The sequence below is a fragment of the Phycodurus eques genome, chromosome 5 (genome assembly GCF_024500275.1).
Source record: "Phycodurus eques isolate BA_2022a chromosome 5, UOR_Pequ_1.1, whole genome shotgun sequence".
Classification (NCBI taxonomy): domain Eukaryota; kingdom Metazoa; phylum Chordata; class Actinopteri; order Syngnathiformes; family Syngnathidae; genus Phycodurus; species Phycodurus eques.
In genome coordinates this window covers 24,181,994-24,203,759 of record NC_084529.1, presented here as the reverse complement: position 1 = coordinate 24,203,759, position 21,766 = coordinate 24,181,994, and the positions used below count along the sequence as shown (strand labels likewise).

The following is a 21,766-nucleotide window of genomic DNA, read 5'->3' as shown; positions in this document are numbered from 1 at the left end:
TTACAGCCTCTCATCACGCTCTAAACAATCTCTCCCGTCGCTCCTGTATATATTTGAAATAGGGAGGTTTCTGATTTACAAGACATAACATTCTAAGCAACAAGACACAACACACTAAGGGGAGGGTTTCAAGGTGAAGACATGGGACCAACACCTGCCACGTCCCCGACCACGTCCTTGGTCAAGGCGCCCTTCCCTCTGATGATTCCTGCTGAGTCATCTTCTTGAAGGCGAGACATCTTCCTTTCTCAAAATCGTCCATCATACTAATGCAAGCTTAGCAAATAAATGATAACTTCTACAATTTATTTAACATAAATCCAGCCCAAAAATCCATAGCTACAACTGGGATGGTGGAAAGGAGTTTTTATGCAATCCGCTGAATGTGCTCAAAACACACCGTGCAAACCTTTCAGGTGTCAATCACATCCATTTCTTCCATTTCTCTCTCTCTCTTCCTCCTCACTTTATCTTCTAAGTCAAACTCCGGGATGATGCGCCGCGACGTCGTGGTCGGCCAGCAAGCACTGTAAGGCAAGGCTGGTCTTATAGCTTGATGGCCATCTCCTTGGCGTAGTGGTAGATATGGGCCAAATGATTACTGCTATGTAACTCGCAATTGCGGCGTATACCACTGATGGAATGGCGGCACTCGCTACTTATATAGTGAGGGAGGGCGAATTATGCCAGAAAGCCCAAGTGCGTGCTTGGGCTTGGTTTCAGCCACCCCAAAAAATCCAGACAACTGAAATGATGAGTTTAACCTTATAGCGCAACAATTCAAAACTAAATTGTTCTCAGTCTTTACACATTTTCAGCACTTACGTTCCAAGATATTTAATGCGTTTAGAAACAAATCACTTTACAGGGTCTTCTGTTTATGTGCATGCATAGGTGCTGTAGTATCAAAATGCATTGCCTTCCCCCAGAACTTAGTCGGGTTACAAAACATTTGTTTATAAATCCAGCCCATTTCTCTATAGCTGTGACTCAACATTTAAATAACCTTTATCAGACTTGATGGTGTAGTCAGACTGAAGCGCGTTACAATGTACAAAACAGTGATATATTTCTTGCCTTGCCGGGAGCTCAGCACCCTTACCTAACCTAATAACAATACTTTTCCCTCCAACTAGATGGAAGAAGATTTATAATTAAGCTGTGTATCCACTTTTGGTTACTTTTTTTGGGGGGGGGTATGACATAATATATTACTAATGTAAGCTCTGGCTCAAAGGTTGAGACAGGGCTCGAGACTACTTTTGCAATGTCATACTTTTTTTTTAGTCAGGTCTCTGCTCACCTTTCCAAGAGAAACCTGAACCTTGGTGTCCTGCTGTGGGGCTTTATTGGCCTACGCACGGTCCTCAATGTCCAGGTTCACGTTTACTCGGTGGCCGAGGTACTTCCACTGCAGTGACTGTGTGCCAACATACTATGAGGAAACATACAGGTACCACACAGGTTTGTCATTGTATTGTATTGTACATCAGGAGTGGGGTACATATGGCCCGTGGGCCACATACAGCCTGCATTAATTTAGAATGGCCTTAGACAGACACTGAAAAAGACTCTCATCCCGGCTGCAACAACGAGACAAAATTGATATTCGTATTGGAAAGATCCTATCAAAGCATCAATGGCGTAGTCTTATTTTGCACATTGTAAAACTAATATAGACCCTTCCAATGTTCTTGTGTCGCCCCCTGCTGTCCCAAACAAGTCATTACAGAACCGCTGCATGGATATCCCAAAAGAATCTAAGACAATGTATAACATGTACAGCGTTTCAAATATCTAATTAGGGGAAAGCTCAATTATTAATACAGAGAACCATTTTTCAAGAACACCCCTTAAAAATAATAGAAAAAAGCCAGTTAGATACTGATAAACACTTGACACTTAAAATAAGTTTCTGAGTAGGACGGTCGCACCACCAATAGTGGAGTCTCGTCCCCGATCAGTTCTTATTGCGTGCAAAGAGGTCCAACAACTTCTGGAGAGGTCAGAGAATACGAATACAATCACATCACATGGATCAGTTCTAATAGAAAACCTATTGAAATGTATGTTAGGGAAAAAGGGGCTATGGATTAAATATGGGGTTCAACAACATTAAAATCAGAATCCTGAGATTTTAATAGTTGCCTTAAATTTTGTGTCGAACAGCCTCTCGTTTCAGGCACCCTGCTAAGCCTTGGGCTCATTTTCACGGGAATATTCAATACTTTGTAGAAGAAACTACAATATAGAAAATATGTAAGAATGTATGCATAAAGACGCCTAAAACAAGGTTTGGCAGACACCGCGAGCCTATAATGCTGTATTAAAGACATAGTTCCTTTCCTCATTGAAAGTTTGTACTGGTCTCTCTTCCTCCTCTTCTGCCTCTATTTTCTCTTTGAATGCATCCAAAACATCCCAGGACTGCGGAATGAGCTGGCGAGAGAAGCCCAGCTGGACCAGCCATGACAAGAGAATGACAGCCGCCAGAGAAATGAACGCAATCAGAGTCCTGAAGGGAAAATACTGTGTGATGACGCCGTCCTCCTCCCTCCAGCCCAGGTAGAGCAGCACAGGAGGGATGCCGAGCGCTGGCTCGCCGCTCAGCCCGCGGAGCAGCACAGCTATCACGTAGCCGCTGATGGCGCCGTAGCAATTGGCGGAGCGGAGGTGCACCACACAGACCAGCTGCGGAGTCACAATGCAGTAGAGAAGGTCGGTCGCAAGCAGCCAGAGTGCAAGGATGCTGCTCTTATTAAAGGCCAGACCGGTTCCAGCCAGGCCCACCAGCAGCACACTAATCTTGATCACCCACTGCAGCTCCCTCTCTGATGCCTGAAAAACAAACAAACAAAAGACATCGACACAAAATCGTGTTGCAGTGCTCATTGTTGAACCAGTCATACAACTCACACACACCTGCTTTCTCAAAGTTGTCTTGTATATGTTTTGTGTGAACATGGATGCTGATGACAGCAATGTTGAGTCCATGGAGGACATAACTGCTGCTGCTATAGCGCCAATGCCTAACACTGACACCCAGCCGGGTGTGATGTAGGACAGAGCCAGTGGAAGGACATTGCCTGCCTCCCCGCGCTCATAAGGTGGGGGTAGACCATATTCTGTCTGGTTCCAGTCTTAGAAAGGAGATATAGAGGCACATACAGAGACAGAGAGGTAAAAATAAATGATGGTAATGTGGATAAAAAGTATGTACGAGGCCTAGTTAATGATCACATTACGAAGCAAGTAAGAAAAACCTCCTTTTAATGACATATCTTTGACGCACATTTAACTTGAATTCCACTGGGAAAATTCTCCTTACACCCTGGCCAGAGATTGGAAACTTGTTTGGTACCTTGCGGACTTACACCCTTAATAACCCATGTACAGTGGAACCTCCAAAACCAAGAACAATCCTAACCGTGACACTGGTCCAACTTCTGATACGTGACAAGTGCCCAAGGCGCAACAGTACATTGTTAGGGAGCTATATGCCTCTGGGATGGTCTCCTAAGGCAAATTGCTATTATGTGATAGGGCAGACTATGAGTGATTCACAAGACCCTTATGGAATGCAGAAAAAACAGCGTACCTCACCCGGTTATGGGCATCCCGGGGCCCCACTATGGTTGAGCCCTCACCCCGTGGGGCTCGATTCCGGCCGAGCGAATGACAGGGGATCACCTCTCCGTGGAACCACCACCCATGCAGGAAGTGCTATGTGGTTCAGGTGACCGTCGAGTGTGAATCGGTCTTCGTTTGCCCAACCTGCTTCTTTGAACATGGAATGTCACCTCCCTGGCGGGGAAGCAGCCTGAACAGTTGGACTCACCTCAACCTACAGTTTAGACTCTGGAACCAAAGTAACTGAGTGGGGTTGGACTTTTGACCGGTTTTCTGGCTATGGATTGGATTAATTACCGGTAAACAAGAGGCTTTGGGAAAGAGTTCCTCTGACTGTGGTCTGTGCCTAAAAGTAGTTTAGAGTACCCAGTTCTTGGAAGTTCCCCAGTGGGGTACGGCAAAAGCACGCCCGCCAGGTGATTCTGCTGTGAGATTTCAATGCCCATTTTTGCAATGACGACGTAACCTAGTGATTAGAAGAACTGCATCCTCAATCTGAACCTGATGTTCTTGGATTTCTGTGTTGTCTGAACAGAAAGGCATAATGGCATAGTATAGTGTACCCGTTTGTCACAGGGGGTTGCGTTACTGACCCACTCGCAATAGGCTAAATAGTTGTCAATTAATTTCATAATCGATTATTTGTTGCACCTCTATGTTAGATATATGCATGTGCCTTTTAGAGGCGGGGCATGGTCGGGCGGCGTGTGACATCGACGAGTCTGCCTGCGGGTGTCTGGACGTGAGCTGTGGCCGACAGCAGCTAGTGAATCACATGATCCTCTGTGTTTTATTGTTCTCCCAGCGTTCAATGCATGGCGGAAATAGTCATCGGTAAATGTGGCTCTCCGTTCCTATATGCAAGGGCATGACAGGAGTAAGGATACTCTAAAACCCATGAAAAAAAACAATCCATTAAAAATAGCAGTATAGCGGGGTTGCGAAAAATTAGGCAGGGGAACACTGTGGTCATCAGACCTGTGAAGTCGTTGACACCCCGGTGAAGAGAGGGGCTGTCAGGTGGAAGAAATGGTAGGGGGACTTGCACTTGGGATTGGGATCTGGCAGACCCAAGTGCAAGGTGAGATTCTGACAGGAACATTTGCCCTTCAATTGTAGAGGACCCACTGTCCTAATTTGGATGTTAACAACAGTACTGTATGTACCCACAAAACATGGGTGTAGGGTTACGATCGCAGGACGAGATAATCTTGCTGCAAATGTTCTCAACTCCCGCTTCCATGCAGTCTTATTGAGGCGTTTGACTGTTCCACTTTACTGTCACCCTGTCTTTCCTTGCACATGCTGGATGCACGTGAAGTGGAAAAAGAAGATTAAACTCTTCCCAACCAAACAATAGCCACCGAGATGATATTGTCAATCCGTGATGGTCAGATGGCATGCATGCACTATTGTTGCCTCAGTGTATGCAACCTCTAATACTACGCATGATGGGGTGGGTACAGGATGCGTGTGTACAGTACCTGCAGATGCAGCCACAGCTCCAATGATCACTGAGGGGATTCCCATAATAAAAGCAAAGCCAGCCGCAGCAAAGCAGGTAACCTGAGCCTTGGATGAGGAGGCTGCTGCAAGGATCCTCTGGTATAAAGATTGGTACGCCAGTCCCCCTAAAGCCTACAACATACTGTACATAAGTTCATCCAGCATATTAGTTATGCAACTTTTTACTAAATATATGTGCGCCTGCTCCAGAGCTCAGGTTTCAGTGGATTCTCAGTGTTTAGCTGTCGGGAGGTCTATACGGCCACAGGAGCAAAACAACAACAAGAAAAACTGATTTATCTCCATTCACTGCCAAACAATCATCACAGATGATTGAGAATAAACTTTACAAGTTTGACTTACGCATGGAGGTCAAACTCGAGTGGCTAAATTTGCACTGTGGAAGTATGTCCTTTTTACCACCCCCTTCACATAAATAATTAATAAATACATCTTTGGTATAGAGAGCTCTTATTACATTTACACATATGTCCTCGTTGCAGCTACCGCAGACTTTACAATCTATGTTTCTGGTGCTTTTTTAAAAAAAAAATTTATTGCTCCTGGAAAACAAAACAAAAAAATTGTGACATACACGATTGTTATCATGCAGCGACGATCGATAACAACAGAAACAATTTTTGAAAAAACATCATAAAATGAATTAAAATATCTGACCAACATGAGAAAGTCATCTGTCCATTTTCCTGCGTCATCAAGCTTCAGCTCTCCTACCCAAGAGTGGATGTTTGACTGATTGCAATGGGCTGCTTGTGCAAGGTCAGTCACCACAGGACTGAGAATCATAAAGGGAATACAGAGCCACTGAAACACAAAACAAACACGACTTAGTCACAGCAGCATGAATGTAATGTGCGTAGAAAAACATTTTCAAAACAAAGGCTGCCTTGTCATTCCTCACAGATTGACCGCAATCACGCGACGTTTGTAATCTCTCTTAGCTCACCAGACTGACAAATATGAAGGAGAGTTGGATGATATCCGTGTACGCAACCGCGTAGAGGCCTCCTAAAAAAGTGTAGATGATAGAGACAGCCGCAGAGATCAGAATGGAGACAACAGATGATAGTTCAAGGATGATACTCATCGTCCCCCCTGGAAATGACACGCAATATTATGTCAAACAAAGAAAAACAAACAGCATTAGTGGCAAGACACACACAGATCAGAGCTACAATCATCAATCACATTAGAATGCGAATTAAAAGCATTAAAATTTAATTACTAACCTAGGGCAGCAAGGATGCAGGCAACCCACAAAATATCACTGATCAAAGCAGGAAGTAATATTGCTGTAGTGAACAATTGGCCATAGCGATTCTGAAATGGGTCCAACATGGTCACGTAGCGTTTGGACCTCATTTGTTTGGCAAAAAACAATCCTCCTTGAAAGACAGAAAACAAACCAAAGTAAACTGTTTTGAAAATTTTCAGTTGATTAAAGAGCCTTGGGTTATTTAATATTCAAACTTTGACTGAGAAAACAATGACTTGAAAAACTGAAATCAATTTTGTACTGGGGTTCAAGTTCCATGGAATTCAATAGGAGCTGAGCACCAAGTCAGTAAATTCATGGGGGTCTTTTATACATGGTCAACAAGCTTTCACACAGAAAAAGAAAACAAATGTGTTATTATTTCTGTAAATGCCATGCTTCAAAGATGACAACGCTCTCCTCTGCCCCCGAGGGGTGTTCATCAGAAATTACCCCAAGAATGTGAAAGTCAGATCAAATGCCGTGGCCTGCCAACAATCCTGACTTCAACCTGACTTTTGTGGTTGAGTGACCAGTAAGCCCACATTGGCTGGATCAGGACGATTCCTGGTTGAGGGCTGGAATGCCGTCCCACAGCTGTGTGTGCCCAGCATGAGGAGCTGACATGCTACAGAGGAATGAATTGTCCTTCTTAATCATGACTTAAAATCATCCCGTCCACCCAAGAATACCAAACAGAAGTCAATAGCAACCGTTGGCCCAAAGCAGTGAAGATAAAAATAATGCTTATATTGAGCTTTTGATGATGCTCAAAGAGTATCTATCTGACCACCGCCATACATCCAACCACATTGAATCAAGGGCAATGTGGGTCAAGTGTCTTGCCCAGAGACACGACGACGACTCCAGCGGGGATACGCAAACAGCAACCCTCTGGTTTCAGGGCATACAGTGGGGCAAAAAAGTATTTGGTCAGCCACCAATTGTGCAGGTTCTCCCACTTAAAAAGATTAGAGAGGCCTGTAATAGTCATCATAGGTATACCTCACCTATGAGACACAAAATGAGAAGAAGAAAAAATAAATACATAAAAATAAAAACAATTTAAAAGTCACAGTCTGATTTATTAAGAATTTATTAGAAAATTATGGTGGAAAATAAGTATTTGGTCACCTACAAACAAGCAAGATTTCTGGCTCTCAGAGACCTGTAACTTCTTCGTTAAGAGGCTCCTCTGTCATCCACTCGTTACCTGTATTAATGGCACCTGTTTGAACTCGTTATCAGTATAAAAGACACCTGTCCTCAACCTCAAACAGTCACACTCCAAAGTCCACTATGGCCAAGACCAAAGAGCTGTCAAAGGACACCAGAAACAAAATTGTAGACCTGCACCAGGCTGGGAAGACTGAATCTGCAATAGGTAAGCAGCTTGGTGTGAAGAAATCAACTGTGGGAGCAATTGTTAGAAAATGGAAGACATACAAGACCACTGATAATCTCCCTCAATCTGGGGCTCCACACAAGATCTCACCATGTGGGTTCAAAATGACCTGCAGAGCGCTAGGACCAAAGCCTGCAGAGCGCTAGGACCAAAGTAACAACGGCTACCATCAGTAACACACTACGCCGCCAGGGACTCAAATCCTGCAGTGCCAGACGTGTCCCCCTGCTTAAGACAGTATATGTTCAGGCCTGTCTGAAGTTTGCGAGAGAGCATTTGGATGATCCAGAAAAGGATTGCGAGAATGCCATATGGTCAGATTAAACTTTTTGGGTAAAAACTCAACTTGTGTTTGGAGGAGAAAGAATGCAGAGTTTCATCCAAAGAACACCATACCTATTGTGAAGCATGGGGGTGGAAACATCATGCTTTGGGGCTGTTTTTCTGCAAAGGGACCAGGACAACAGATCCGTGTAAAGGAAAGAATGAATGGGGCCATGTATTGGGAGATTTTGAGCGAAAACCTCCTTCCGTTAGCAAGGGCATTGAAGATGAAACGTGGCTGGGTCTTTCAGCATGACAATGATCCCAAACACACCGCCCGGGCAACGAAGAAGTGGCTTTGTAAGAAGCATTTCAAGGTCCTGGAGTGGCCTAGCCAGTCTCCAGATCTCAACCCCATAGAAAATCTTTGGAGAGAGTTGAAAGTCTGTGTTGCCCAGCGACAGCCCCAGAACATCACTGCTTTAGAGGAGATCTCCATGGAAGAATGGGCCAAAATACCAGCAACAGTGTGTGAAAACCTTGGGAAGAGTTACAGAAAACGTTTGACCTCTGTCATTGCCAATAAAGGGTAGAAACAAAGTATTGAGAGGAACTTTTGTTATTGCTCAAATACTTATTTCCCACCACAATATCCTAATAAAGTCTTTAAAAATGAGACAATGTGATTTTCTGGATTTCCCCCCCCCCCCCCTTATTTTGTCATTGGTGAGGTATACCTATGATGAAAAGTACAGGCCTCTCATCTTTTTAAGTGGGAGAACTTGCACAATTGGTGGTTGACTAAATACTTCTTTGCCCCACTGTACCCTTACCCCTGAGCACCACACCATGGGTGTAACACACATGGGCCTTACTGCTTATCCCACAAATTTATTTGCCTTACCAATGGGGCACGATCAAAAAGGGTATTTAACACGTTCTAGAAGAGATGTGTGGTATACCGTAATGATCAGGGTACAGGGATTGAGCCCTGCCGTGAATAGGGAAAAGTAATTGACACGCCTGCCCCCCCCCCAAAAAAAAAATCTTTAGAATTGCCTAGTTTAAGTTTAAACTATAAATAAACCACAAACTATCATCCCCAAACACTTCAATCATTTCAAACTCATTTTACAAGAACCTTAAAAATAATTGATTTACAGATTATTTGATTTTGAAAAAATGCACATGCACTTTGGTGCCATCTTGTGGCATTTTAGAGCATTATAGAAAGAGCACAAAAACCTCAAAGAGGCGAGAGGTTCAGTGAATAGCTGAGGATAGTTCCCACACGACAAAAAATAAATAAACGTGGAAAGGTGAATCTGTGAAAAACGAAACGCAAATAGGCGGGGGTTCACTCTAGTTCATAATAGTGCCAATTGTTTGGTTAATAATTGTTGGTTGTTGTCAGAAGAAGGGTCTCAGAGATTAAAGGTATTTAATGTAAGCACAGCTCCTCTGTAGGTCCTGATACTGCACCTCCTTCTTTGGAAAATGACAATGTTGTGTCATATAAACACACTTCATCTTATTCTCATTGGCAAATTTTATTAGCAAATAAGCATTCAGGTAGGGCTGTGGAAAAAAAATAACTTGGCTAAGTTGAGCACAAAAATTTAGTCGAAGCAAACATTTCTGCCTCAAGGAAATTAAAAAAAATATTAATAAAAGCATGGCGGCACGGTGGCCGACTGGTTAGAGCGTCAGCCTCACAGTTCTGAGGACCCGGGTTCAATCCCTGGCCCCGCCTGTGTGGAGTTTGCATGTTCTCCCCGTGCCTGCGTGGGTTTTCTCCGGGCACTCCGGTTTCCTCCCACATCCCAAAAACATGCATGAATTGGAGACTCTAAAGTGCCCATAGGTGTGACTGTGAGTGCAGATGTTTGTTTGTATGTGCCCTGCGATTGGCTGGCAACCAGTTCAGGGTATACCCCGCCTCCTGCCCGATGACAGCTGGGATAGGCTCCAGCACGCCCGCGACCCTAGTGAGGAAAAGCGGCTCAGAAAATGGATGGATGGATAATAATAATAATAATAGGCGCCCGACTGGTTAGCACATCTGCCTCACAGTTCTGAGGACCGGGGTTCAAATCCCAGCCCCGCCTGTGTCGAGTTTGCATGTTCGCCCCGTGCCTGCGTGGGTTTTCTCCAGGAACTCCGGTTTCCTCCCATATCCCAAAAACATGCATGGTAGGTTGATTGAAGACTCTAAATTGCCCGTAGGTATGAATGTGAGTGTGACTGGTTCTTTGTTACATTCAGGGCAATGTCATGGCAGTATATCCAAAGAAAGAGCCTTCCATGTCCTCAAAAGTGTTTGATCAGAGCATTAGCAAGAAAGGAGTCCCACAGAGGTTGTGGCAGAAAAAAAGACAGAAAAAGGAAGTAGCAAACAAAGGGCCTTCAACTGTACTGCTGTCACTATCGCCGGGTCCTACTGCCGCCCCGACATAAACTGCCTTTTTACCTAATGTAGCAGGAACATTTAGTTCTTGGGGCCTTTGGTTCCAGTGAGAGATGAGAAGCTGCCTCACAGCAGCAGGACAACAGGAGGAGCATGGTCCAATGACTGAAAGTGAGTGAATAAAGTTTATTTTGGAAGAGATAAGCTGCTGATAATATCTGTATCCACAATGTGGCATTTGCCATCAAAGAACATCTCATCACCCAACTTCATGAATCCCCAGTAGGTATTAACACGTCACATGACCCTAAAATCTGAGCCCCATGATCAACCACATGGCCACTGCTGTGAGGGACTATTAACCAACACTGGATTTACAGGTCAAATATGCCATCGGGCGCACAGTTCCGCAAAAGAAACGCAAATTTATTGACGTCACCCCAGAGAACTCTGCATACGTAAAAACGACCAAAAGTGTCTAGAACACAAGGAAGAGGAAGGAAAAAAAGGGGGGGGGGGTGGTGAAAGCATGACATGTCAGGTTGTTGCAACCTTAGGTTTGTCCCATTAGCTGTCGTAACAGCCATTACTCGCATGATTTGTTTGGCAGTAACTATAGAGTAATAAATCAATTTTCTGTACCGCTTATCCTCACTAGGGTCGCGGGCATCCTGGAAGAAAATTTTCTATTTTATATTTGAAATTGTGTGGCATGTTATCTTATAAATTAAAGGCAATGTTAAAAACAATTGGTATTTGACTTTTTTGAAAGCTTATTTAAATCACTGATGAAGGGCGGTGCTGTACAAAATCTCGCCTAGGGCGCCACATTGGCTGGATAGAGCCATAATCCAGGAAAAACAAATGGGCAATGATGAAAACAAGGGATTGACAATATAATCCTATTTAGGGTTACAAACGGATGGAAAATTTCCAGTAAATTTGTATGGGATTTTAAGATGTGAAATTTTGGAAATACTCCAAATTGGAAATTTATTGGAATTAACTGGGAAATGAGGGTAATTTAAAATTAAGCCGTCATATTCAAGCATAAATCGAAACATTGTTTTGTCATGAGCACATATCAATGCAAAATAGATCGCGCTCTTCTCCCACATGCCATGACATTACAGTACACGTTAAATGCTCAATTTTTCTCTCTTCACTCGAGCAGCAGCATACCTCAAATTTTGACTAGCAAAAAAATATTGACCAAGTGATGGCTTGTCCATTGAAAAATCTTTAAGAGGGGTATTTGTAAATCAAGGTGTCACCGTCCTTGCACGGAATCTGGTTGTTTTAGTCAAGATTATACTAAAATGTATTTTGCCCAATTATATTTAAGTTCCCTAATAAATGTTGAAAATTCCTGTTTTATTCCCGTTGATTCCCACAAATTCTTATGGAACGTTTTCAACTTTGAAAATTCATGGAATTTTTCAACCATAAGCTAAGTTAATTAATGCTGATGTTGCTTAATTGAGTGAGAATTCTGACAATTGTGTAGAATTGATTGTTGGTTAACTGTGTCCTCCAGAAATTGAGGTAATGGGCCTCATTCACTAAAAAATGCGTACAAATGTTCGCAGCTACGCGTATACACAAAATCAGCGTCAGATTCATGACACGTGCATACTGGGCAATTTTCTTCACAGCACCGTGCGTATGTTAGTACACCAGTATTCATTGTAAATGACGGGCTTGAGCCCACGGTCTGCAATCTGCATAAACCGCGCCCCAATAAAACAGCATCCATCTGACGCATCTCAGCCAATGCGTGACGGTTTTTCTTACAAGAGGCTGATCCAAAACTTTAATAAGATTCGTAATCTTTACCCTATATTTGACTAATCATTTCTTCATTTTAGGAGCAACTTTCTAATTTTGAGGAGCAATTTTTTGCAGCTTAATCACACAGGGATTCACATTCACAAAGCTTTTTGCGTCCTAGATCATTTTTGTGCGTCTAGCACGCGGGACGCACATCAAACGAGATGCCTGATCATTATTAATTGATTCGAAAGTTAAATTGGAGAATGTGGCACAAAACATACATCTCTATACAAAAACAATTTAAAAGCAGCGCAAATGTTAAAATACATAGTAAGGAATAAATATAACACAGCTGGGAGGCATTTGTAGTTGATAAAAGTCATCAAATTAGTGTTGGAAGTGAAGCAATGAGCCATATATGCCAACCGGAGTGCGTCACACTTCAACCATGCCAGCGGCGATGCAGATCAACTTACATTACATTTGCACAAGCAATATCACAGAAAAATATAGAAATCAAATTATCATACGGATGAGAAAGGAAAAACTTGCTGCTCAATGAGTGACAACGTTGGACTGCATTCAGAGAGCTGCACACATAAATGTACTGTACTAGCGTCCTTTTCTTTTTATTTAGGACGGCCAAACCATTAGCAAATTCCTGGTTTGAGTTATTATTGCTATAGTTATTATTATTGTTTTTATAAATGACTGTACATTTTCCAAAGTTGAGTTGAGTGGGTAGGTACCAACCATGCACAAGTGGGCAGATACTTGAATAATAAGCAGTGTGACTACGTGGCACCGATGCCTGAAGCGGATCGGCTCAATTTTTCTGCCTTCTGCCTTTCATCGGCTATTGCATACAATCACCAAACCACGTAGATGTCAAACTTAAACCAGGTCACAAACTCATTTTGACCGATGCTATGCATAAAGCAGTGGGGAATTTTTTTTTAAAATTTGATGGCACCTTTAACCACCGTGCTACAGGGTATGCTAGCCATCAAAAGAAAGTTTTGTGAAATTCCAATCCCTAATAAAAATCTACAAACGACTAATTTATCACACAAATGTAGAACTTATTTCGCTTGTTAAACTAATGATAATAATTAATTTAAGTAATCCCTCTTCTGGCGGCACGGTGGGCGACTGGTTAGAGCGTCAGCCTCACAGTTCTGAGGTGCGGGGTTCAATCCACGTCCCCGCCTGTGTGGAATTTGCATGTTCTCCCCGTGCCTGCGTAGGTTTTCTCCGGGCACGCCGGTCTCCTCCCACATACCAAAAACATGCATGAATTGGAGACTCTAAATTGCCCGTAGGCATGACTGTGAGTGCAAATGGTTGTTTGTTTCTATGTGCCCTACGATTGGCTGGCAACCAGTTCAGGGTGTACCCGCCTCCTGCCCGATGACAGCTGGGATAGGCTCCAGCACGCCCGCGACCCAAGTGAGGAGAAGCGGCTCAGAAAATGGATGGATGGAATCCCTCTTCTCATTTTTATGAGAAACGATTCCCGCTTTGGATACTCACCTAACAGGAAATTCAAAAGAAATGCGAGAGGGCCAAAAGCCCAGACGAGACCTTGAGCTGGAGAATAAACAGCTTCAGCAGTCCCCATAATGTAACCTCCTCCAACCCATGTTGCTAAACAAAAAAACAGATGAGAAAGAAAAGGTCATTGGTGAAATTAACGCCCTAGTAAGTGACCAACGTGAGAAGAAGTCTTACCTGTCATGGTAAAAACACCAATCAGGACGTTGATGTTGCGGCCCCCGACGATGGTGACTTCGCTCATTTTGTCAATGCATTTCTTCTCCACTTTCTTTGATTTGCGTGATGCCAAGATCCCAGTTAGCAGGATAACCACGTAAAAGGCAGCCACAGCCACAAGTCCAGCCACATGCACCGCCATGCTTGCAAACCAGTAACTCTGGCAACAAACATAACCCAACAATAAAATGAGCCGCAGATGGTTAAACATCATTTCATCAATTACACTCCAGATTGAATAAATGCCCCTGTGTTTTACTATTCACAAAGTACGGTGGAATCATGTTTTAATTCTATGTTTGGTCCTTTGTGATTTGTGTTAGGTCTGATTTAGTCTATTTTGGCACCTGGTATCAGCAATTGCATCACATCACAGCAAGGATCAAATTGTTTGTTAAAAGGAATGTATGGCGAAACACTTAGAAAAACAAAGAGGTAAATTAAGATCATAAATCATCGAAGTACTGAAAATATGCCCCCCCCACTCCCAAACTCATTGAATGCAGCATTTCAGTTCAATATTCGTAATTTTACACAGTATTGAAAAGTAGAGTTAAGGGAGCCGATACGGATACTGATTATTAAAACAAATATTGGCATTAAAATTTTCAATAATACAAACGCCAACAATTAACTTCATTGAAATGCCTTCTAGCATATGTTCATTAAACAGCATTTTAGATTTGCAATATGTTAAAGTTTTTTTTTTTTTTTATTCTTAGAAATTAGAAATCTTTGCCTTAAAATTCTAACAAAAAGTGCAGGGAGCTGCGAGGCTCATAAGCAGGTGCTATAAAGATAAACGAAAACAAACAAATTAATATCTCCCTAAAGTTTTCTAAAGTAAATAAAGTTTTCCAAAATGGCAATATACAGTGGGTACAGAAAGTATTTAATCGAAGGAAAGTTGAATGCGGCCAAGTACAGGAAAATACTGGACGAAAACCTTCTCCAGAGTGCTCAGGACCTCAGACTGGGCCACCTTCCAACAAGACAATGACCCGAGGCACACAGCAAAATTAACGAAGGAGTGGATTCTCCGTGGCTGTTCTTGAATGGCCCAGCCAGAGCCCTGACTGTTGTTTAACACATCTAGATGTAAATACCATGAAATAAAAGCTGGAATTCTGAACTTTTGTCTCATATTCATCTTCTGATCTGAAACCCAAATGTCTTCAGTATACAACAAAAACAAAGGAATTGACCTTGTTATTCCAATACTTCTGGAGGGGACTATCTTTGTTTTAAGTTCAAACAAAAACAAAGTGCAGGGAGTTCCCAGGATCAGCAGGATCTCTTATAAAGTTTATAGAAAATTTAAATAAATAAATAGTTCCCTGAAGTTTACCCAGTTTTAAATTGATCTCTTATAGGCTGTCAGATTTTAAAACAAGGGCCAATGCCGATTTGCGTCGAAATGCTGTATCGGGGTGCTGATACTCAGCCCGGCCGACAAGTCACTCTATTCCTATTCAGAAACAAACCGAATAATGCCGTAGTGTCTGCAAAGAATTAAGGGGAGTCCAAATTACTTCTTTAGGTCAATACCGGTTCATTACTTTTGGAGATAAAGCATTGAAATTGTTCAAGGGCAGTAAACATTCCACTCAAAAGGTTCGAATACGACTGTGGACAAACAAGGGCTGCTCCTCTGCTTCCCGAGCATTGTGAAGGGACCCTTGAGCAAGCCACCAAACCCGAAAAGAAACAACACTTTTTGCACGGTCCCGCCCCCTCACTCGCCAGCAAGTGTGAATTAGTTCTTTGTGTTGTGCAAAGATAAAGTATCCAAACAATGGAGGCCAAATGGAGAGCACTATTTAGCAGCAGTGAGCACAGCGATCTATTTCTTCAGTCTCAATGAGTTTGGTGGCTAAGAAAGAAGCATGGATCGCTAGTCAACAGGAAGCCGGTCGAGGCTGCGCACCTCTGCTCTGGCACTCCTCCCGAATCAGAAGAGATGTTCCGAGACGCTCCCATCCCTCGACCGTACTGGACTGCTCGCTTCTCTCTCCAGAGCACCGCATGACATTTTCATAATCATCAACAAGCTATGAACTTTTTGACTTTTTGATATGGCTTGTTTGATGTGAAGAGGAGTTTGGCAGTGAGCCTTTTTTGGGGGATGGATCTACATTGTCAATGTCCTAAGTCAGTTAAGTGAACTAAGTGATTTCTGATTTGTAGAAATCACTGGCTCACAGAACGTCTGGCTCACAGTTCTGAGGAGCGGGGTTCAATCCCCGGTCCCGCCTGTGTGCCTGCGTGGGTTTTCTCCGGGCACTCCGGTTTCCTCCCACATCCCAAAAACATGCATGGTAGGTTAAATAACGACTCTAAATTGCCCGTAGGTGTGAATGGGAGTGTGAATGGTTGTTTGTTTGTATGTGCACTGCGATTGGCTGGCAACCAGTTCAGGGTGTACTCCTCCTCCCAGATGATAGCTGGGATAGGCTCCAGCACGCCCGCGACCCTCGTGAGGAGAAGCGGCTCAGAAAATGGATGGATGGATCTCAATGTTCCTTTTCTGTTGTAAACAATCATGATTATAACAGTAGGTAACTGTGACTCTTTTTTATAGTTCTCTGAGGGCCATTTATGAAACAATATGATGCAAAGACTGGAATTTTTTTAATTATTGTATATAATGGGGGATTACTTCAGCTTTACAAAAACCCCACTACACGGAGTCATAAAATGTCTGCGATACAGACAGAGCAGCATAGCCGAGGACTTTGTCAGGGAGGAGTAAAATGATACTAGTTGACATTTTGCTACAGGGAGCCAAACTGCCAACACTGTTGAGCCGTAGTCGATGACTGGGAGCTTTGTTTTTTTTTGGGGGGGGGGTTTACAATATAAACACGCCAGAAGGCAATCGATTAAATTAAGTGATTCTTGATATGTTTGAACAAATGAAGGTCTGCACAACTAACTCAATACAATCATTTGATAAAGTCCCCATAGGGCCAAACTAAATCGAGGAAAAAAACTATGATGCACAGATCGGACCAAATGATTATTATTGTTTATATTGTGGGGGTTCTTCGGGCACAGGGACTTCCAAAACCCTGCTTCAGGGTGTCATAAAATGTCCACGATACAGCCAGACTTTTTACTCTGTCAGGGAGGAGTAAAATGATACGGTCAAATTTTCCATCCATTCATCCATCCATCGACAAGGGTCACATGTGCGCTGGAGCCTTTTGCAGCTGAGGCGGGGTACAACCTGGACTTGTCGCCAGCCAATTGCAGGGCATATAGAAGGGACCATTCACACTATGGACAATATTGAGTCTTCAATGACCCTTCAAAACATGCATGCGTTTGGAATGCGGGAGGAATTCAACTATACACAGGCTGGATCTGCGATTCGAACCCCCTCTGCTGTGAGGCAGATGTGCTCACCACTTATTCACTGTGCTGCAGTCAAATTACGTTGCAAGTGTTTCACTTAATTTTTGCCAAACTGGCAACCTTTCCCTCTCCTGTGGTCGGGGGGGGGGGGGGGGGGGGGGGGGGGTGACTATGATTTTGTGTGAGTCCTGTGAGTGAGTCATCATCATCATGATCAGAAAATCACATTTCAGCGAGTAGGAAGTCCCGCGGGGGTAAAATAATCCTCTCTCTCCTGACCTAATGCCTATGCAAAGGCCCTGCTTGCTGGTTCTTTGAAGATTAAGCCATCGCGTTTTTGCGATGGCAAATCATTTGTTTGACGAAGAGCTGCCACTTTTCCCTCATTCACTCACACATAGAGAGAATACAACCTAATTTTAAAACTAGGCCCAACTGGTCAAGGAAATTGGCTGCTATTTGAGCGTTTTAGCGACAATTCGTGTACGTCTGGCGTTTATATATCTATCTATATACATAGATAGATATATATATCATGGCCTGTGTATGTATGTGCGAGACGCTACAAGGACTCAAATGCGCGTGCGCATGCTTAAAAAAAAAAAAAAAAAACATCCAAAGATGAGCTCCATCCACCTGTCGGCGTCAAAAGATTCAACATAAATGCTCGCTTCTAACATGTCCGAGGTGGGGGTCCACGTCAAAACTCACCGCTCCGTGAGACGACGAAAGGTTTGCTTTTGCTGCTGCTGCTGCTGCTGCTGCTGCTGTTTTCACTTCCTGTCTTTTCACATCTGCCTCCCCCCCTCCACCCCGTTCCAGGTTTACCAGCTCTTCTAAATTCGACTCTCTCCGCTCTATTGTTCGTCCTCGGCAGCTTGCCCAACCAACCAAGCGTGCTGCGTTCATATGGCGTCACTCCGAGTGGAAATTTTCAGAAACATGACGCCGGAAAGAGTGGCACTGCCCACGACTCGCTGGGTACTTGCGACGTCATCGTGTCGACATCAAAAGGGCGCGTTCACACAGCTTAGATGTTTTAAGTGGGGGGAAAAAAGAAGCTTTCTTTTTTTTTTTTTTTTTTTTTATATAAATAATCGGCCCATGATGGCAGCATCATGCACATAGCCCTCACTAATAAAACCACAGGTTACAAAAATGGTCACCAATTTCTTTGAAATGGAGAGCTACTTCTAAAGTACTGATTAAAGGGCAGTTTTGGTACACACTTCAGAAATAGCAAAAGGTACTGCCATTACTGTACCTCTAACATTTTTGTAATAGTGATATTCATCTATGTGAAGACACTGTTCGTGTTAATGATTTCCCACAATAATCAGCAACTGTCTTTTAACAAGGTAGGAAACCGATGAAGCACTTCAGTTTTTTTTTAATCACTGTGTTTACATTTTCAAGCGATCACTTCTACATTCCTAGAAAATCCCAATGTCCAATCAGTAGTGGGCTATTCTAGAACAGTCCCACTAGCTACTGATGTGGTCCTTGAGGGCTGGAAGCAGGTTGGTAACCACTGGGTTACAAAGCAACAAAGACACACCCAATCCACATCGGGAGTTCTGGTGTTGACTAGATTATTTTATTATTAATTCTTTAATTTATGATGATAATGTTTCTAAGGTACAATACTCCCAAGCTAGTAAAATATTGTGAAGGGTACAAAAGCAGAGCCTTTGAGAGTTAATTGTAGAGGTACAATAATGGATTTTATCTGAGAATCCAGTATAATATTCATTTTATTATCATGCAATTCAATAGTTCAATAATTACATTTTCATGATTTAATTGAAATAAAATTACAATTTTATTTTCAGGAATTTATAGCCAACTGGTTAGCACATCCGCCTCACAGTTCAGAGGTCGAGGATTCAAATCCTGGCAAATCCTGGTCCACGCCTTCCTGTGTGGCGTTTGCATGTTCTCCCCGTGCCTGCGTGGGATTTCTCCGGGTACTCCGGTTTCCTCCCGCATCCCCAAAACTGAGCTAGGGAAACAAAAGAGTGGCCAGGACAGCGTAGCGGCAGGACAAAGGAAACAACAAAGCAGGCAGTGCTATTATGGGGTGTGGTAGAGTGAAAGTAGCTGCGCAGTGCCACTCGGCCTTAGAAAGACAATTCGCTGTCAATGTGAGTCGTTGAGAAACGAAGCGCTGTGTCAAGAACTCAAGAGAGTGACTCGAGTTTGAGTTGAGTTTATGTCAAGGGAGAATATGCTTGCGAATCGTCCCCACGCATGTATCTCAGCTATCCTGAGGAGGGCCCGGCCCAACCATCAAGTGAAATACGGCAGCCCCACATTACCACACAAAGAAGCCACAGGACCCCGAGACAACGGGGCGGTCAGCCAAGCCCAACGAAAGATCAGATGCCGGTCTCCAGTGGGGAGAGGGGCACCGCTTTAAATGAAGTCACAGTGGGGAATCTTTGTGTCACTGAACTTAAAAGTCATCTAGGAGTTGCTCAGTATTTTTCTTCAGGATTTGTTTAAAACGCTTTATTGGTAACATATTGAGCCAGACCTCACCCCCTTAGCCCAGGCTCCCCAGTTCTTGAGAGCGAAGGGAGTCCTGACCAGCTCTCCGTTTAAAGCAGGGGTCTCAAACAAACTTAATTTCTTTATGTATTTGTTGATTGATTGTTTTATGAGTAGTTTTGTACAGAAAACAGTTATACAGTTAACAGTACAGTATGTTCCATACAAATTGACTACCAAAGAAGGGATGTACCCGAGGAAAGTTATACACAACTTGTTTACACCCGGGTCCTTGTTCATTTTATTTTGTGTTTGTTTATTTATTTGTCGATTGATTGATTGTTGTTTTATTAGTAGTTTTGCACACAACTTGTTTACACCAGCGTCCTTGTTTATCTTATTTTGTGTTCAAAAATAAAGGAGACTTTTGAGAAGATTGGATTTGTTAAAATGGCTAATTTAAATTGCACGCGCGTGCATGTGCGCCGAGGCTGCGGCCCAGCCTCAGCCGGACTCTGCCTCCAGCGGCCCCAAGGTAAATTGAGTTTGAGACCTCTGCTATATGGTGTCATTTGCGTGACTTCCACTATAGCTCCATCTCGTGGCTGTAAATATGCATGACTGGTTGGTTTTTAATTTCCTCTCTCTTTTAGGCGCCTGACGGATATTTGTAATTATCCATTCTGAGTCAATTATAATAATAACCTTCTGAACAAGCATCCGATTTAACAATCAAACCATATTCTGTGTTATCAATTACTCATTTTACCCACAACAATATACATTTCTCAGGCCCGACTGTGGCAGCACTCGACAATATACAGTACAGTACTTTGGCCTTCTGTCTGTTCGCCCCAATAAAGGACACAGCTCACTAAGGTCCTTGTCAAACCATCGGGGATGATTAACCTTTATCTTTTTGTTTGCGATGATACAAAGTTGCAGAGGTGGCTGCGTGGACAAGTTCAAGAATTTATTTCCACAACCCTATTTGCCATAAAGTATTTGACGTCCCAGGTAGGTGAAGGACAGTCACGTGAAGAGCAAAGTCTAATCCTCTTTCAATGCCACGCTTTCACGTATCAGGAGACACAATTTAGATGGGGTCGGATTGGGTAAATGCAACCTCGGAGGAACAACACGAGTAATGATTATTCATATAACAACTAGTTTTGCCACAGCACCTGAAACCTCCCAGCCAGTGACGCAAACCTGAATCCGTATTTATATTATCCACAGTAATGCCGAAGTAGTTTGCACATATATCGGATTTACTGTATAGCCGTATGTAATTTAGGCATACATTGATGTTGTGCAGATACTGTGAAGTTAGAAAGCTGTATTAAGGACACAGTTATTTTCTGCATTTGAAATTTATATTTGTCTCGCCTCCTCTTCTACTGCCTCCATTTTCTCTTTGAATACATCTAACACATCCCAGGACTGAGGAATGAGCTGATGAGAGAAGCCCAGCTGGACCAGCCATGACAAGAGAACGACAGCCGTCAGAGAAATGATCAATTGGGGCCTTGTTGACTTTAATCCCAGGGGAAAATGCTCATATTTGGCCATATTGCCAATATGTCGTAGCCGGTTTAACTGTGTATGGCAGACTGCGTGTACCTACAGTTCAATTCTGATTCTGATTGAGGTGTTGTGTCACTGTCTAAAACAGATAACTGGATGAGCCAAACTTTTCTTCAATTAAACCACAACAAAACTGAGATAATTGTTTTTGGCAACCGGATGCACCTGACCTCAATTTTGACCTTCATCGCAAAGGCTGTGAATACCTGTCTTTTGTTTTTGTTTTAAACATTCAGACTTCTGAAGAAAACAAATGAATGCAGTGGAATTTCATTTTTGAGTAAGGCTGTAATATGAC

The 21,766-nt window shown here is 43.0% G+C and overlaps 1 protein-coding gene across 1 annotated transcript; it reads right to left on the bottom strand.

The window, feature by feature from the left end:
• Positions 1 to 1,465: 1,465 nt before the first annotated feature.
• LOC133403346 (high affinity choline transporter 1-like) lies at positions 1,466 to 18,339 on the bottom strand. Its single transcript, XM_061678270.1, has 9 exons — positions 18,103 to 18,339; positions 13,993 to 14,194; positions 13,795 to 13,908; positions 6,387 to 6,542; positions 6,104 to 6,252; positions 5,815 to 5,961; positions 5,115 to 5,268; positions 2,923 to 3,140; positions 1,466 to 2,838 (listed from the first exon to the last, which is right to left on the bottom strand). The coding sequence occupies exons 1-9, from the start codon at positions 18,298 to 18,300 to the stop codon at positions 2,314 to 2,316; spliced, it is 1,863 nt and encodes a 620-aa protein (XP_061534254.1). The 5' UTR covers positions 18,301 to 18,339; the 3' UTR covers positions 1,466 to 2,313.
• Between the last annotated feature and the right edge of the window lie 3,427 nt (positions 18,340 to 21,766).

Bases quoted from the DNA above. Each gene is read 5' to 3' on its own strand.
- LOC133403346 (XM_061678270.1), bottom strand. From the start codon at position 18,300: ATGAACGCAGCACGCTTGGTTGGTTGGGCAAGCTGCCGAGGACGAACA. The intron at 6,253-6,386 runs GTTAGTAATTAA...TGTCATTTCCAG, and splicing joins CTGCATCCTTGCTGCCCTAG to GGGGGACGATGAGTATCATC. The intron at 2,839-2,922 runs GTGTGTGTGAGT...TTTGTTTTTCAG, and splicing joins AGACAACTTTGAGAAAGCAG to GCATCAGAGAGGGAGCTGCA.